At 43.0% G+C, this 17,817-nt stretch overlaps 1 protein-coding gene across 13 annotated transcripts in view; it reads left to right on the forward strand.

Moving 5' to 3' along the window:
- Nucleotides 1-17,817, forward strand: part of LOC129821229 (dedicator of cytokinesis protein 9-like) — a 115,521-nt gene that overhangs the window by 58,540 nt on the left and 39,164 nt on the right. For all 13 annotated transcript variants that reach the window (XM_055878644.1, XM_055878651.1, XM_055878648.1 and 10 more), the window contains exons 2-4: nucleotides 4,224-4,340; nucleotides 13,019-13,108; nucleotides 17,204-17,286. In XM_055878644.1, coding sequence (XP_055734619.1) covers nucleotides 4,224-4,340; nucleotides 13,019-13,108; nucleotides 17,204-17,286 — 290 coding nt within the window. The remainder of the gene's footprint in view (nucleotides 1-4,223; nucleotides 4,341-13,018; nucleotides 13,109-17,203; nucleotides 17,287-17,817) is intronic.

The following is a 17,817-nucleotide window of genomic DNA, read 5'->3' on the forward strand; positions in this document are numbered from 1 at the left end:
CTGAAATGTCAAGCCACAGTTACAGTGCATTTGGAAAGTTTTCAGCCCCCTTGACTTTTTCCACATTTTGTTACGTTACAGCCTTATTCTAAAATAGATTTAGTTTTTTCCATCCTCAATCTACACACAATATCCCATAATGACAAAGCAAAAACAGGTTTTTCAAAAATGTTGCAAGAAAAAACCTCAACAAAACTGAAATCACAGTTAAGTATTCAGACCCTTTACTCAGTACTTTGTTTTAACACCTTTGGCAGCGATTACAGCATTGAGTCTTCTTGGGTATGACGCTACAAGCTTGAAACACCTGTATTTGGGAAATTTCTCCCATTCTTCTCTGCAGATCCTCAAGCTATGTCAGGTTGGATGGGGTGCGTCGCTGCACAGCTATTTTCAGGTCTCTCCAGAGATGTTCGATTGGGTTAAAATCTGGACTCTGTCTGGACCACTCAAGGACATTCAGAGACTTGTCCCGAAGCTAATCCTGCGTTGTCTTGGCTGTGCTCTTAGGGTCGTTGTCCTGTTGGAAGATGAACCTTCGGCCCCAGTCCGAGGTCCTGAGCTCTCTGGAGCAGGCTTTCATCAAGGATCTCTCTGTACTTTGCTCCGTTCATCTTTCCCTCGCACCTGAATAGTCTCCCAGTCCCTGCCGCTGATTAACATCCCCATAGCATGATGCTGCCACCACCATGCTTCACTGTAGGGATGATACCAGGTTTCCTCCAGACGTGATGCTTGGCATTCAGGCCATGAAGTTCAATCTTGGTTTCATCAGATCCGAGAATCTTGTTTCTCATGGTCAGAGTATTTAGGTGCCTTATAGCAAACTCCAAGCGGGCTGTCATGTGCCTTTTACTGAGGAGTGGCTTCCCTCTGGTCACTCTACCATAATGGCCTGATTGGTGCAAGGTTCTCCAATCTCCACAGAGGAACTCTGGAGGTCTGTCAGAGTGACCATCGGGTTCTTGGTCACCTCCCTGACCAAGTCCCTTCTCCCCCGATTGCTCAGTTTAGGAATAGTCTTGGTGGTTCCAAACGTCTTCTATTTAAGAATGATGGAGGCCACATCTGTTCTTGGGGACCTTCAATGCTGCAGAAATTGTGCCACCCTTCCCCAGATCTGTGCCTCGACACAATCCTGTCTCGGAGCTCTACGGACAATTCCAACCATGGCTTGGTTTTTGCTCTGACATGCACTGTCAACTGTGGGACCTTATATAGACAGCTGTGTGTGCCTTTTCAAATCATGTCCAATCAATAGAATTTACCACAGGTGGACTCAAATTAAGTTGTAGAAACCTCTCCCAAGGATGATCAATGGAAACAGGATGCACCTGAGCTCAATTTCGAGTCTCATAAAAGGGTCTGAAACCTTATGTAAATAAGATATTTCATTTAACTTGTTCTTTTAAGTACATTTGCAAACATTTCTAAAAACCTGCTTTTGCTTTGTCATTATGAAGTATTGTGTCTAGATTGATGAGGAAAACATTTGAATCCATTTCAGAATAAGGCTGTAACGTAACAAAATGTGGATAAAGGGAAGGGGTCTGAACTTTCAGAATGCAATGAATACAATGATTTTCATGTTGGATGAGGACTTGTGGGGTGGTAAAGTGATATCGTTACAGTAGTTCCGATATTGATAAAGTAGGACACGTGTGTACTAGTTCTCTTCAAATCCATGTACTGAACGCAACAAGCTTTTAGTGTATTTTTATTCCTAGTGTGTAGAATATTGTTAGCGACTGTAGGCTGATGGTTGACTTATTGTTGTAAAATCAGGCAGCAGTCACCTGACCCCCCCAGGTGTGTCCTACCCAGAGGGTGTGTGGGGAAATCCCTGTAATGAGGTTCCAACAGTATTGTCTCCTTTTGGGCTAATAGTGTACCCATGTACAGTGAACATAACTGTCATATTCAATGAACGGTCACTGACTTACAGGCGGGTTTGGGTCTCAAAGAATGCAGCAGGCGATGAACAGGTTAATACCTGGGTTCAGGAGAGGTAGCTCTGTGATGTTATATAGCTTTACAGTAGCTGTCTCTGACGGGTTACCTGTGTGTACTGTAGGTGTGGGGCCCTTCACAAATCAGCGACTCTGCTCTGTGATCATAACGATGTGGAGTTATCAGCTGACAGAATGAACACACACACCGGTAGTCTGTCGGACTGTTATCTCCTGTTCGTCTGTAATCCCGCTGAGCTGTTCATCTGTAATATCCTGACTCACCTGGCCTGTCTGCTTGAGTGCAGAGCGTGACTTCCGACGTCATTCCTCCCCTTGTCTCAGTGTGTCAGAGCGTGAGTGTGTGTGTGTGCGCGCATGCCTTTCGTGTGACACCTCGCTGCAGGTATGTTTGGGCACTTTTGTGTGCATGACATGTTCTTCGGGGGTAGGTGTGTGTTCATGCGTGCGTAAGCCGTCGTCGCTCCTCCGAACTGGAGAATGTCTGATGATCCCTCAGAGGCTGGTAGCAGCCAGGAAGGAACCCTGCTCCTCACTGTCTTCCACTGATCCTCTGGACTGTGACTGTGAGAGGGACACGAACACGGATCTCACCAGTCAACGTTGATAGGTGCTGGCTGTGTTATTAGCATGGCCGCTAGAAACACGTCTTAAAACTGGTCCATTTCCAAGACTCTCCCTCTGAGATCATACTTCGTATTATCAGGCCCAGATGTCGACGCAACAAGCAAACTGTACTAGAGCTCAACCCCAAGACCTGGCTTGTAACACGCTTCACACCTCACTATCTCTCTGAGATCAACACCACAGGCTTCAGAGTTGTAGTGGAGCTGGTGAGAGCGTTGAGGCATGGGCATCGCAAGTGTTCTGTGTCTCTGTGGCCACTGTGTTCTTACTGCTTGATGAGGGGAGATCTGACTTGTGTCGTATACACTACCGTGATGTAGCCTACCACAAATTCAACAGAATCATATGTCACCTCTGTTTTCGGTTATTCAGATAGTTCAGTGGACCTTTTTCATTGGAACTAATGGATGTGGTTTGTAGCTTATGTAATTATTCAACTGCCTGTTGTGGTACAACTTGTCCAAGCAGAAGACGTTACGTGAGACAAAGGCTACAGTTCGTTTCCTCTGGAATGAAATCAACATTCCTATCTGCGCAAGGCATTATGTTGACATGAACAACAAGGCTGTTTTCAAAATACCTGAAAGTCCATTTATACAGCGTTCCGATATTTTAGCTAACTGTAATCATATCAATCATAAAGCCAGATGGGTTGGAAGGGGACGTCCAAAGATTCATATTTGAGATCACGACATTCTGTGTACGTAAGGTAACAATGCTCCTACTTGTGGTGTTGCGTTGTAGCTCCTCGGTGACGAGACAGAGCTGTGTGTTAGCTGTCAGTGAGGTGAAGTCATAATGATCCTCCCATCTGTGAGCTAGGCTAGGCGGATGTATTCTATGTGGGAAGCTGCAGGCTGGAGCTCTCATAGGACCGTCATGGTTGGACTGACAGATAGCATGTGTGAGGACAGGGCCCAGCCAGCTACAGATTCTCTGAGCACAACTTGCGATATTGACTGCGTCCCACAGTAGACTACTTTTGACCAGGGCCCGCTGTCACTTCTGAGCTGAAATCAACAATCTGACTCAGCCATGTTTTATGTTGTGTGTTAGATCTGAGAGTTTCCTCCTTAAAACAAAGATATCCACCTTTTTCATAGCAGTCCTCTGGTCAACACCAGACCAGCGTTTTAAAATTGATAGGTCTACCTAATGTATGCCTCAGAGTGAGGAAATCCTACTCCGCTATGGCAAAGTGATGTTATAACATCTGTGGTGCATTGAGATGCTGTGCTCTGTCAAATCAGGCCGTTGAGGCCTTGGAGAGCAATACACTGGCATCACTTACTCCACATTTCCCCCATACCTAGGGTAAATGAGCCCACTTTCCACATGCACAATAGTTTCCACTTTTAGTGCTCCTTGGGTTTGAGAGAGAGACTTTCGATTTAGAAGGGATCCTTTAAATAGTCTATGGGGTGACTTAAATCCTCCGACTGACTAGATATTCAGACAGCTATGGTGTTTTCCCTTGCCTTATAATGTACTTCACGGCACTTTGCCTGTCTTCTTGATTTCCCAAATTACACTTCCCTGGTGAGGATGATGACATTGTTCTGTCTTTGTTGTGTCTGAATAAATACCTGTATATTAACAGAGCACGTTTTGTTGTTTGTTCCCCAGGTGAAGCCCAAGGTGATTGAGCCGCTGGACTATGAGAGTGTGCTGGTCCAGAGGAAGACCCAGATCCTCAGTGATGTCCTCCGGGACATGCTGCAGTTCCCCCTGGAGGACTTCCAGGTGAGTGACCTCTGATCTTCTGACCTGTCACTGATAGGCTCACAGACCACTGAATTATATTTTCAGGTAGAGGGTGATTCCTCAAACTACAAAACAGGATTTTCATAATCAATTGTTTGTTGACAATTGATTGTTGGCATATTTGACATTTGTATGTTAAAGCACAATTGAGAAATAAATAATTGAGGTTGGACCATTTGTGACATTTTGTCCTACCTAGGCCTCCTTCAAGACACGATAATGTTTCATCTGTAGGTGTCACAAAGCAACAATTGGTGTCATGTGAAGCTTTACCTCTTGCTCTGTAGTATCTTGATTTCAATAAAACAGTTTTACATTAAATTATGAATGTAAAAAAATATAAACATACATTGGTACATTTTTCAAGATCTTGTTGAACATAATATACCCAAAGTTCCAGAGTGGGATCTCTGCTACTTTTAGAGTTATAATCCATTTTTGTAAGCATTACCAACAGAGTGAATGTGAAAATGGATTCAAATTGGCCATCCTCTGCTGAGAATTTGCAGGATGTCCAATGATACAAGTAAAAGGAGGGCTGTGATTGCCTACTATGCCAATTTCTCTGTAAAATACACCATAACTTTAAAACTAGCAGAGAGCCCACCTACTCTGGAACTTTGAAATGCCTGTAGTGGACAGTGCATTTGGAAAATATTCCGACCCCTTGATTTTTTACGCGTTACGTTACAGCCTTATTCTGAAATGCATTAAATCAATCTACACACAATACCCCATAGTGACAAAGCAAAAACAGGTTTTTATAAATGTTTGCAAATCTATTCAAAATAAAAAACTGATTACATTTACGTAAGTATTCATACCCTTTACTTAGTACTTTGTTGAAGCGCCTTTGGCAGTGATTACAGCCTTGGGTCTTCTTGGGTATGATGCTACAAGCTTGGCACACCTGTATTTGGGGAGTTTCTCCTATTCTCTGCAGATCTTCTCAAGCTCTGTCAGGTTGGATGGGGAGTGTCGCTGCAAAACTATTTTCAGGTCTCTCCAGAGATGTTAGAGCGGGTTCAAGTCCGGCCTCTGGCTGGGCCTCTCAAGGACATTCAAAGACTTGACTCCTGCGTTGTCTTGGCTGTGTGCTTAGGGTCATTGTCCTGTTGGAAGGTAAACCTTCGCCCGAGTCTGAGGTCCTGAGCACTCTGGAGCAGGTTTTCATCAAGTATCTCTATGTACTTTGCTCTGTTCATCTTTCCCTCGATCCTGACTAGCCTCCCAGTCCCTGCCGCTGAAAAACATCCCCACAGCATGATGCTGCCACCACCATTCTTCACCGTAGGCATAGTGCCAGGTTTCCTTCAGACATGACGTTTGGCATTCAGGTCAAAGAGTTCAGTCTTGGTTTCATCAGACCAGAGAGTCTTGTTTTTCATGGTCTGAGTTCTTTTGGTGACTTTTGCCAAACTCCAAGCGGGCTGTCATGTGCCTTTAACTGAGGAGTGGCTTCCGTCTGGCCACTGCAGAGTACTGCAGAGATGGTTGTCCATCTGGAAGGTTTCTCCCATTTTCCATAGAGGAACTCTGGAGCTCTGTCAGTGACCATCGGGTTCTTGGTCACATCCCTGACCAAGGCCCTTCTCCCCGATTGCTCAGGTTTGCCGGGCGGCCACCTCTAAGAAGAGTCTTGGTGGTTCCAAACTTCTTCCATTTAAGAATGATGGAGGCCACTGTGTTCTTGGGGACCTTCAATGCTGCAGATATTTTTTTGGTACCCTTCCCCAAATCTGTACCTCAACACAACTCTGTCTCGGAGCTCTACAGAGAATTCCTTCAACCTCATGGTTTGGTTTTTGCTCTGACATGCACTGTCAACTGTGAGTCCTTATATAGATAGGTGTGTGCCTTTCCAAATCATGTCAAATCAATTGAATTTACCACAGGTGGACTCCAATTAAGTTTTTATTTTATTTTTATTTTGAATTTTTATCCCATTTTCTCCCCAATTTTCGTGGTATCCAATCGCTAGTAATTACTACCTTGTCTCATCGCTACAACTCCCGTACGGGCTCGGGAGAGACGAAGGTCGAAAGCCATGCGTCCTCCGAAGCACAACCCAACCAGCCGTACTGCTTCTTAACACAGCGCGCCTCCAACCCGGAAGCCAGCCGCACCAATGTGTCGGAGGAAACACCGTGTACCTGGCCCCCTTGGTTGGCGCGCACTGCGCCCGGCCCGCCACAGGAGTCGCTGGAGCGCGATGAGACAAGTATATCCCTACCGGCCAAACCCTCCCTACCCCGGACGACGCTATGCCAATTGTGCGTCGCCCCACGGACCTCCCGGTCGTGGCCGGCTGCGACAGAGCCTGGGCGCGAACCCAGAGACTCTGGTGGCGCAGTTAGCACTGCGATGCAGTGCCCTAGACCACTGCGCCACCCGGGAGGCCGACTCCAATCAAGTTGTAGAAACATCTCAAGGATGATCATTGGAGCTCAATTTCTAGTCTCATAGCAAAGGATCTGAATACTTATGTAAATGTTTTTACTTTTTCATTATGGGCTATTGTGTGTAGATAGATGAGGATTTTATTTTATTTTATCCATTTTAGAATAAGGCTGTAACATAACAAAATGTGGAAAAAGTTAATGGGCCAGAATACTTTAAGAATGCACTGTATATTATGTTCAACAAAAAATATGAATGTTTCATTTTTTCAATATTTGCATATTAATGTTAGAAAATTGGACTTATATTACAGGGCAATTGGTAAAGCTTTATTACATAAATATTTCCCTTGATGCACCAGGCCGTCATTGTAAATAAGAATTTGTTCTTAATTGACTCGTCTGGATAAATAAAGGTTAAAAAAATAAATAAATACAGATGAATCATTATGTTGTCTTAAAGGAGGCCTGGGTAAGACAAATGTTCCAACTTCAATTAATTATTTCTCACTTGTGCTTTAAGATACAAATGTCTAATATATGTCAACAATCCTTTCTCCAAAAGATCCTTTCTATCGATGACATTTCGTGAACAAAATCAAAATCCTGGTCCTGTTTTGTTCTAGTTTCGTGAGGAATCACCCTAGAATAGAATTAGCCAAATCATTGTAACAAACTATGTTTGGCTTGAAAAGAACACAAATGGAGCACAACCTGATCTGGGTCCAGGCTAAAATAGAATCCCATCTGAGGAGTTTGCTACTGGATAATGCTCCAGAATAGTTAGTGAGGTAAATGATCTGTCAAGTGTTGATAAGATCTTTATAGTTTCCATACCAGTGTACCATGTCAATAATTTCCATGATCTATTCATTGTTCATCTATCGACATCAGTCGTCTCTGCCTCCCACATGCATGGTATGGTTGTTGTGATTTCATGATATTTCAGTGCGGCCCAGCCAGGCCCATGTTGATTGTAGGGCGAGGTCCTCCACAGAGGCTTTTCTTCTGTTTACATCCATTCATGCTGTAAAGTTCAGGGGTCATATGTTTTATTGGCTCATTCTGCCTCTGCTGTTGTGATAGAGTAAGGGTTATCTCTATCCTCGTTCAGCAGGACGTAGCCCCTGTCACCCTCTCAAACATTCCATCGCTACGCAACACGTGACGCCCGGTGTGGAAACTATGAAATGGGAATCTGGCCTGGCAGAAGCCCTTCAGGAAGTGAGAACACTTAGGAAGATGCTCTTAACAGCGGCAAGACGGACCCTTTTGTATCCGCAAAATTTGACCCTTCCTCTGTCTCACAATCCAACTGATATTTTTCAGAAGAGGGATTTTTTTGTCTTTTTCTCTCGTCTACTGAGAGGTTCCTTTGTTTCACAAGCCATAATGTTTTTTACATCTTTCATTAGAATATATATATATGTTGGAGAATCAAACATTTTGAAGAAGGGTTCGATTTCCTATATTTATTCAGCGTGTAAAAATGTTTTTGTCTTATGGCTGTATTGCCAAAAAATAAGAATGCTCACTGGGCTTACTTATTGGCTCACAAGCTATCCAACTCCTCATTACGTTTACTACGTTACACTGCAATCGTGACCTCGCTCTTTTTGAGAAAACCTCCTGGCCTGTCTTTGATGCTTCGCTATCAACCCAGTAAAAAAACAAAACTCTATTGCATTTGCAAAAAGCTGTGAGGGAAAGGGAGTATTGTGGTGTGAGAGCTGGACAGGGAACGGAGGCGGGGGGCAGGGGCTCTTGCCGGTTGGGTGTATGTGAAGGCCAGACAGCTGGACCACTCAACTTGGTGACACGGCCTTGACCAGCCGTGTCTGCTGTGCTCTCATGGTGCTCCGGAGTAACCCTCTGCTCTGGCCATGACATACGAGTACTGCATACACTACAAGCGGTGCGTTGTGAGGGGAGCGACAGGTGATGATCCTGGAAGAAGAAAACAGATTGGGAAGACTGAGCCCCACATCTGTTTAGGTCGCATGGCTCTCTGAGATCTTCCTTACACAAGTGGTTTTATCCGGTTGTATGTCAAGACCTTTCGATTGTGTGTATTCAGTGTTATAGGCAGAGAAGGGAGGTTTCTGATGCTATTAAACTCCCAGACTCTGACTGTGTAGTGATAGCAGCCTATAAATCCAGTCCAGACCCGGCAGAGCTCATCTGACCACACTGCTAGTCTGTGGGCTGTTTTCGGCTGGTGTGTAAATCATTTTGTTGGCAGAGCTCAGGAACCGCTGTCAGGTTTCGCATGTCCTCTCCCCCCCCCCCCTCTGGATCCAAGGCCTCATTGGAGGTTGTTATCAAATTATATCTCAGAGAGAACAGGGACTTAACTGTTTAGGAAAATAAATTGTGAGATGGTGTTTACATTACCTCATCTGGATTTGATCAGACGGCGCTCGGCATTAGGAGAGCCAAGCACGTTTTGTCAACGTGTCTTCTTAGGGAATTTGTCTGGGATTACTGGGAAAGGGAGAGGAAGGGAATGGGAAGGGACCCTCCCTCCCTGCTAAACTTGAGATGTACGCTGGTCATAAAGCCTGCAGATCAGGAAGAGCTCTAAACTGTCACTGGATTTACTCCCAGGAATGGCAAGGCATTTTCCTCTTCCTATTTCTCCCTATTTGAACGACTTCAGCTTGGCAGGGTGGTTTTAATAAAATCTACGTATACCTTCAAGTTTCAGGATTCAAAGAGTCGAAGTTGTGAGGGAAACATGAGATGGGGAGAAGTCTAATGGTAATTTTTAGAAGAATATTATATTAAGTACAATTTGAATTGACTACAATGAGAAGTCATAGTCACAAACCACATGCTACTGTCCTCCCTTCCGCTGGCATACTGTTATGTTCCGCGGACTGTTTTTCCTCTTTCTGTCGTCTGGTGGTCAAAGCAAGAGCGTAAAAGGTCTGGACTCTCTCTCTCTTTCGCTCTTCGCTCTCTCTCATATTTATATATTAATGTCACCTCTACCCATGTGCCCCCTCTCTTTCCATTTACTGTATACAGCAACCTCACGCGTTGAGCATCGACCAACATCGGACATCCGCAGACGCTGAAATTTGGTCAGTCCGCCCTGGCCTTGATTTCAACATCCATAGACATCTGGACCGACCTTAATTTGACCCATACATAGACGTCCATGATTGGTTCAGATTTGGTCCGGACCGGACCAGTTCACTTACTGTTCAATAACACAAATAGATTTTTTCGAACTCAAGGTGCCATGTCATAGCTGACACCTCATTCTTTCTGCAGACATCTTTGAATCTTAATTTAGAGCAGATATGTAACACATATTTGGAAAACGTGGTCATATAAACTGATTTTATCGAAATTCTGTTGCCAAACATTGCGTCTACACAGTTCTTCCAGTAAATGTGTTTTTGTAAAAATGTTTAATGTAAATTGTTAAAAGTATTTCTTGTGCATAGTTTGTAAAAGAGTATGGTTTGTTAAACTTTGAAATCAATGGTTTATGTTTGGCATACATTTTAAGGGAAAAATCTAATTCTCAGCGCCACTTTGGAATTGTCCTGTATCTCATACTAGTCTTTTCACTAAAGATCTCCACTGTGCTCCATGGGGTTGTCACCAGTATCGCGATACTATGATAGCATGAGCATCGGCAAAAAGGCAAACGCAAAAGCAGACTGAACTCTTTGGTCCTTTATAAACCTACTGTATGTACAATATTGTGTGCAGTAGCTTGGAAAAGAGAAATGGGATTCTGGATCACAACATAAGGCTGTTTGTTTCCAAAATTAGCAGGGTTTTCCTCAGGAAATTGAGGACACTACATGTTTTGTTTCTCTCTGAGTACCGCGATACTGGTATCGTGACAACCTTAGTGCTCCATAGAGACTCATATCCCCAGTGCTTCTTCTGGTCCACTTCATGACTCCCTCTGGACTCTTCTGGCTTACAAGCCTGTTTGTTTCTGCTGCTTAGATTATGGTGAGATTGTCGTCTCCCAGCAGGAAACCTGGGCTAGAGAGAGGAAATGGAGGAGAGAACTCAGGTTCACAAATAGGACCTCTGCATTGTATTCCTGGAATGGAGCGCAGGGCTAGGCTGCACTAACACCAGGCAGTCTCAGAGAGAAGGCTATTCTATTTTTTTTTTACTAGATTACCTGTAGTTTTTCATGTCTGTCTGTAATTGTGTAATGACTTGGTGCTGCCTATCTTGGCCAGGATGCTCTTGAAAAAGAGATTTCAAATCTCAAAGAGTCCTTCCTGGTTAAATAAAGGTTAAATAAGAAATGCTCAGTGTTAGCCAACTCGTCACATCAACCAGTCTCACTGTATTGATTATCAATAAACCGCTACTGTAACAGCCACTGTATTTTTAACGATAAGTTACCTGTTCACCTCCAGAGTTCCCTTTGAAATGCCCTGACTGTAACCTGGAGCCCTATTCCCCCACTGCCTTTAGGCTAGGTACCCAAATGAACCTCTAGGCTCTATAACCAAGCCTGTGGAGTGCATAATAATATCCCATTGATTCCGAAGGGAGTCATTTCTGCAGAGAATTTGAGATAGAACTTTTCTCTTTCTTTTGTGTTGCTGTTTTGTATCATTGTACAATGATTAACCTTGGGGTGGTGAGGTTTGGTCTATGATTTAGAATTTCTATTCTCCATCCTTTGTTTGGGCATAGGGAGTAGAAAAATGATGTCTGTACTAACCTGATTCTGCTTTTCATTTCACAGTCTGTGACTCAATTTAAGATTAATTGGAGAGCTGCTTTGCTCTGCATGCTGGAAAAATCCTGGCTATGTGTCTGCTGAAGGCTAGAGATAATGACTAAAGCAGGCCTATTGGTTAGGTTGCTCAGGAAAAGCTGCATGAACAGGGGATTTACTGCTGTATTGAATTGCTTACCTTACTCCTGCCCCATTGCCTTGACCTTGAACTATTCTTTACTGTAAGTCAGGTACCACAGTCACAGTTCTGTCATGGTTCACCTTTGAACTGTGTCCAGTTTGGCTTTAGCATGATATGAGTTAAGTTTTGAGGTTGAGGTTTGTTATTTTTCTCTGGTGTTTTTGCTGTAGTTTGTTTCTCTATCAGTCATGTGGGGTAACTGTAATCTGCTGTGGCCCCTAGTGTTTATTTTCTGTTTCCCTTACTTTAAAGATGTAAAATTGAAAGGTTTCTGCTAAAGGAATCACCATGGGTTAACATGCTAGAGAAGATAGGATTACAAAACACTCTCTTTTAGTTTATTATCAAGGGGAATCTCCATTTAAGTGAGATATGTCAAACCGGTCTCAAAGGGGAGCTCAAAACTAGGTTACGCTCCTAACTGGGATTTAAATGTCCTATTAAGAATGAAGAACAACAGAAGGGAGCTCCAGCAATATTTTCCTTTCATAAATCTGCCGACATATCAACATTACTCCTATCTAAAATTAGTCCCACATATAGAGTAATTGATTCATAAAATTTAATTGTATCGGTCTTAGTTAAAGACGGTCTTTCTGAAAATAAAGTGATACTGAATTAGTTCTGTGTAGTTTTAAGAGTGGGTTAAACCGTTAGAGGCCTTGTGAATGGGAAATTAGGTTGAATATGTGGATAGACTTTCTGTGAGGATTGACATAGGATACTGAAAACACTGAGTTCCAGGTTATTCTAGTGGTATTAAGTTGATACTGTCGATACCACTAGGGGTGTCTGTGGTGTATTTCCCCCTCCCATCACTAAACAACCACCATAAGCCTGCAGAGTGAAGGACATGGCCATTAAAGAGGGTGCAGAAGGAGGTGGTGTTGAGACAGTGTCCAGCTCCTCATGGAGGGGAGCACCATGGCTGGGCTGGGTGGCTGAGAGCCAGGCTAAGGCCCTGGGTGTGTCTGTCCATGGTTCCCTGGCCCAGCCTGGAGGTCAACAATGTAGCGTAGCATCACATCCTGACGCTGCCTCCCTCTCCACCCTCCCGAAACCCCCACAGACCTGAGACTTTTCTCTGGCATGGAGTAATATTTGTAGGAGTGTTCAGGGAAATCATGTCCAGCTGAGACCACATACTGTAGTACTGAGAAAATATGATGTTAGCAGTCCTGTGTTGTGTCATTCCCAAAGGATATCTTGTATACTTTCCTTTTTAAAAAAATCTGTGGTGATTTATGGTTTTAAGTTCATTTTTAGAGCATCACTCATCCAGTGTCATAATCTAGTCAGACCTTGTACTTGATTTAATTAGCTAAATAAAACTGTTTTCCATCCACAGATTGCGACTCAGAGACGCCAAGGAAGAACTCTCTACCCCACAGTGCCTGAGAACGCCGTGAAGGAGGCGCAGAGTCTGTTTGTCCAAGAAGTAAGAACCCACAAGTGCAATAACCCTGCAGGAATGAACCTTTGTGCAGAGAGAGCAGTGGTTTTATTGACAGTTGGATGTTGGCATTATGATGTGCCATTACTTGCTAGTGTACCCTATAGCCATATATAACCATAAATACAGTTACCATAAATACAGACATTAGTGTCAGTCTTCAGCCAGCTTCTGACCTGGCATTGATGTATATGGCAGCCTGCACAAGATCAATAGATATGGAAACACACTGGACTGCACACACTTTTAGTGTCTCTGATTTCCCCATTGTTTATAGAATGTGTCCAGCCAAACTGAACTTCCATTTCACCTAGCACATACTTTGTAACACAATGGTGTTTTATTGTTCAGGACAGACAGGAGTAGGAATTATGTGCCGTTACTGGAAGCCATCCAGTCAACAGGAGTATTTTCATTCTCTTCAATAACATCTATTCAGGCCAGGAGACCAAAAAACTGATAAGCGGAGTCCAGTTCCAAAGTAAATGGATGGTTCTTCTCCAACTTCTGGTCTTCATCCTCTCAGAGCACTGTTTACACTCGTGCCTCCCTGTACCAAGCCTGGTAAATGCCTTCTGGTCTTCATCCTCTCAGAGCACTGTTTACACCCGTGCCTCCCTGTACCAAGCCTGGTAAATGCCTTCTGGTCTTCATCCTCTCAGAGCACTGTTTACACCCGTGCCTCCCTGTACCAAGCCTGGTAAATGCCTTCTGGTCTTCATCTTCTCAGAGCACTGTTTACACTAGTGCCTCCCTGTACCAAGCCTGGTAAATGCCTTCTGGTCTTCATCTTCTCAGAGCACTGTTTACACTAGTGCCTCCCTGTACCAAGCCTGGTAAATGCCTTCTGGTCTTCATCTTCTCAGAGCACTGTTTACACTAGTGCCTCCCTGTACCAAGCCTGGTAAATGCCTTCTGGTCTTCATCTTCTCAGAGCACTGTTTACACTAGTGCCTCCCTGTACCAAGCCTGGTAAATGCCTTCTGGTCTTCATCCTCTCAGAGCACTGTTTACACTAGTGCCTCCCTGTACCAAGCCTGGTAAATGCCTTCTGGTCTTCATCCTCTCAGAGCACTGTTTACACTAGTGCCTCCCTGTACCAAGCCTGGTAAATGCCTTCTGGTCTTCATCTTCTCAGAGCACTGTTTACACTAGTGCCTCCCTGTACCAAGCCTGGTAAATGCCTTCTGGTCTTCATCTTCTCAGAGCACTGTTTACACTAGTGCCTCCCTGTACCAAGCCTGGTAAATGCCTTCTGCAACCAAGTAGCGTTAATTGTTTCAAATGTATCTTAAAATTAGATGTCAACCTTACTGTACATTCTGTTCCCATACAGTACTTTATTTATAAATAAATGTTAAATGAAAAATAACACAGTCTGACATTTTAACATCTTGCTTAAACACAATCTTCCACACACAGTATACCTGAGCTATACAATGGTTTACTGTCATTGTGTCCTATGTGGACAGATGGACACTGCTCCCATTGTAACACAAACCAGAGGCAACCGGCTGCTGACCCCTCAGGTCATGGGTCACAGATTAGGGAGTCCTGTCTTCAGTCATGAAGAAACACTTCCTTTTGGTCAAGTGCAATATGACATCAGCAGGACAGCTGCAGAGTACAACCCTCTCTCTTTTCCATTCCTCCACTGATCAGATGGACTTTCCACAACTCAGGACTCCCTTGTCAGACCGTTTCTTGTAAACTACACGCCTCTCTGCACGAATACCATTCTGGATGTTCATATCAATCTGGAAGTTTTAACAGTGAACAGATGTGTCTCACCCAGACAGAGATATAGGAGTATACTCCCTCCCAGTTTGTACTGGGTTGTTCTAACGCCTACTTAAGGATCCTTTTGAGTCTGGGGTGAAGTGTCATACTGTGTGGATGGGAAATGAGAAAGTATCCTTTGTGTGGGGCTGTAGCATTCCTCCTGAAGTGCCCAGGCATAACTGCTGGGTCATAATTAGGATTTATGCCATACTGCTCTAATCATCAAATATTTTCTTTTCTCGTTGGTGGATTTGACTTTCCTGAAAAACTCTACCATTTCCATCTTAATATTTGTCTTCAAAGCAATTAGGATAATTACTGTAAATTGGATAGCGAGGGTGTGAGATGAGACAAAGTAAGTCAGTGTTTCTTCATGTTACCGTCAAACACTTTTTAAATGTGTAAAGTCAGCAAGTAATGATGTAGGCTGATGAGAAAGTGCTCTGTGCAACTATTTTTCTTTAGTTCCAGATCCTGTGGAAGGCTTTAATTTCCACCAACTATCTGCTCAAGACGAGCATTCACTTTGATCCCTCTTCTTCCCCTTCCTTCCTTCAGATGTACTAATCTGATTTGAATAGGGAGCAAAGGATTCCCAGAATAAGGGCTGTTTCAGAAAGCCACTACGTTTAAAAAAAAAGAAGAAAAAAAAGGACTTCATATAGGACCCAAAACATGTTTATGGAGTTACTGTTGCTTCAGAAGCTATTCATACCCCACATTTTGTTGTTACAGCCTGAATTAAAAAACGATTTAAATAGATTTTATTTCTCACCCATCTAAACACAATACCCTATAATGACAAAGTGAAAACGTTTTTGTTTTTTTTTACAATACAAATGTATTGAAAATGAAATACAGAAATATATGTCAATTTACGTAAGTATTCACACCTCCTGAGTAAATCGTTTGTAGAAGCACCTTTGGCAGCGATTACAGCTGTGAGTCTTTCTGGGTACGTTCTAAGAAGTATCCACACCTGGATTGTGCATCATTTGCCCATTTATTCTTTTTATTTAAGCTCTGTCAAATTGGATGTTGATCATTGCTAGACAACCATTTTGAGGTATTGCCATCGATTTTCAAGTAGATTTTAAATCAAAACTGTAACTCCACTTTCACTGTCTTCTTCAGTGTAGATTTGGCCTTGTGTTTTAGGTTATTGTCCTGCTGAAAGTTGAATTAATGGATTGTGCCTGTGCTTAGTTCATTCCATTCTTTTTTTTATCCTGAAAAACTCCAGTCCTTAACGATTACAAGCATACCCATAACATGATGCAGCCACCACTATGCTTGATAATATGGAGAGTGGTACTCAGTAATGTGTTATATTTGGGGCAAATCCAATACAACACTTTGTATTCAGGACAAAAAGTTAATTGCTTTGGCACATTTATTTTACTTTAGTGCCTTGTTGCAAACAGGATGCATGTTTTGGAATATGTTTTATTCTGTACAGGCTTCCTTCTTTTCACTGTGTCAATTAGGTTAGTATTGTGAATTAACTGCAATTTTATCCATCCTCAGTTTTCTACTATCAAAGCCATCAAACTCTGTAACTGTTTTTTAAAGTCACCATTGGCCTCTTGGTGAAATCCCTGAGCGGTTTCCTTCCTCTTCGGCAACTGAGTTAGGAAGAACGCCTGTATCTTTGTAGTCTGGGTGTATTGATACGCCATCCAAAGTGTAATTAATAACTTCACCATGCTCAAAGAAATATTCAATGTCTACCAATAGGTGCCCTTTTCGAGGAATTGGAAAACCTCCCTGGACTTTGTGGTTGAATCTGTTTGAAATTCACTGCTCGACTGAGGGACCTTACAGATAATTTAATGTGTGGGGTATAGAGATGAGGTGGTCATTCAAAAATGTTAAGCACTATTATTGCACTATTAGTGAATCCGTGCAACTTATTATGTGACTTGTTAAGCACATTTTTATTCCTGAACTTATTTAGGCTTGCCATAACAAAGGGGTTGAATCCTTATTGACATTTCAGTTTTTCATTTGTAAAAATGTCAAACATAATTCCGCTTTGACATTATTGGGTATTGTGTGTAGGCCAGTGACAAAAAATATATATTTAATCCATTTAAAATTCATTCTGTAACACAACAAAATGTGGAAAAAGTCAAGGGTTGGGAATACATTCTGAAGGCACTGTAGCTATCTGAAATGATGCTATTGGTCGAAACTGATTTGGTTGTTGTGTGGCTGTTTCCTGTTTCTTTAGGCTAAACATTGAAACTGTCTTAGATTACACTTGTAAACCATTGATTGTCTTTCTTTTTATTTCAGTGCATCAAGACCTACAATTCTGATTGGCATGTCGTTAATTACAAGTACGAGGACTACTCCGGGGACTTTCGGCAACTTCCAAAGTAAACCCTTTGCTCAGTCAGTATGGTGTCTTGACAGACGGTACAATGTTATGTAATGTGTAACCAAGTTGTGACTTCCTCCTGGGCAAGTTAGAACAGCTACCGTCTTTGTGCAGAGATTTCACACTGAAGTGCATGCACACCAGTGGAGGCTGGTGGGAGGAGCTATAGGAGGACAGGCGCATGGTAATTGGCTGGAACGGAAAACATGGAACAGTATCAAACACATCAATCGGACGGAAACCATATGTTTGACTCCATTCCATTACAATGAGCCAGTCCTCTTATAGCTCCTACAAACCAGCCCCCACTGACGCACACACCCGTGTCCATGTCATTCTGTCGGTAATCTTCAATCAGCCTTAGTTGCTGATCATTCAGGATATTTTGGCATGGATAGTCTACAAGGAAATGCAGGTTTTATGATTTAACCCACATTAACAATAGAGACTTCCTCAAGCCACACTTGGGTTATTCCCAAAGATGTGGGGATTTAGTCAGGTTGGAAACCACCCCCGGTTCTAAGAGTGT

Source organism: Salvelinus fontinalis, chromosome 23 (genome assembly GCF_029448725.1).
Source record: "Salvelinus fontinalis isolate EN_2023a chromosome 23, ASM2944872v1, whole genome shotgun sequence".
Classification (NCBI taxonomy): domain Eukaryota; kingdom Metazoa; phylum Chordata; class Actinopteri; order Salmoniformes; family Salmonidae; genus Salvelinus; species Salvelinus fontinalis.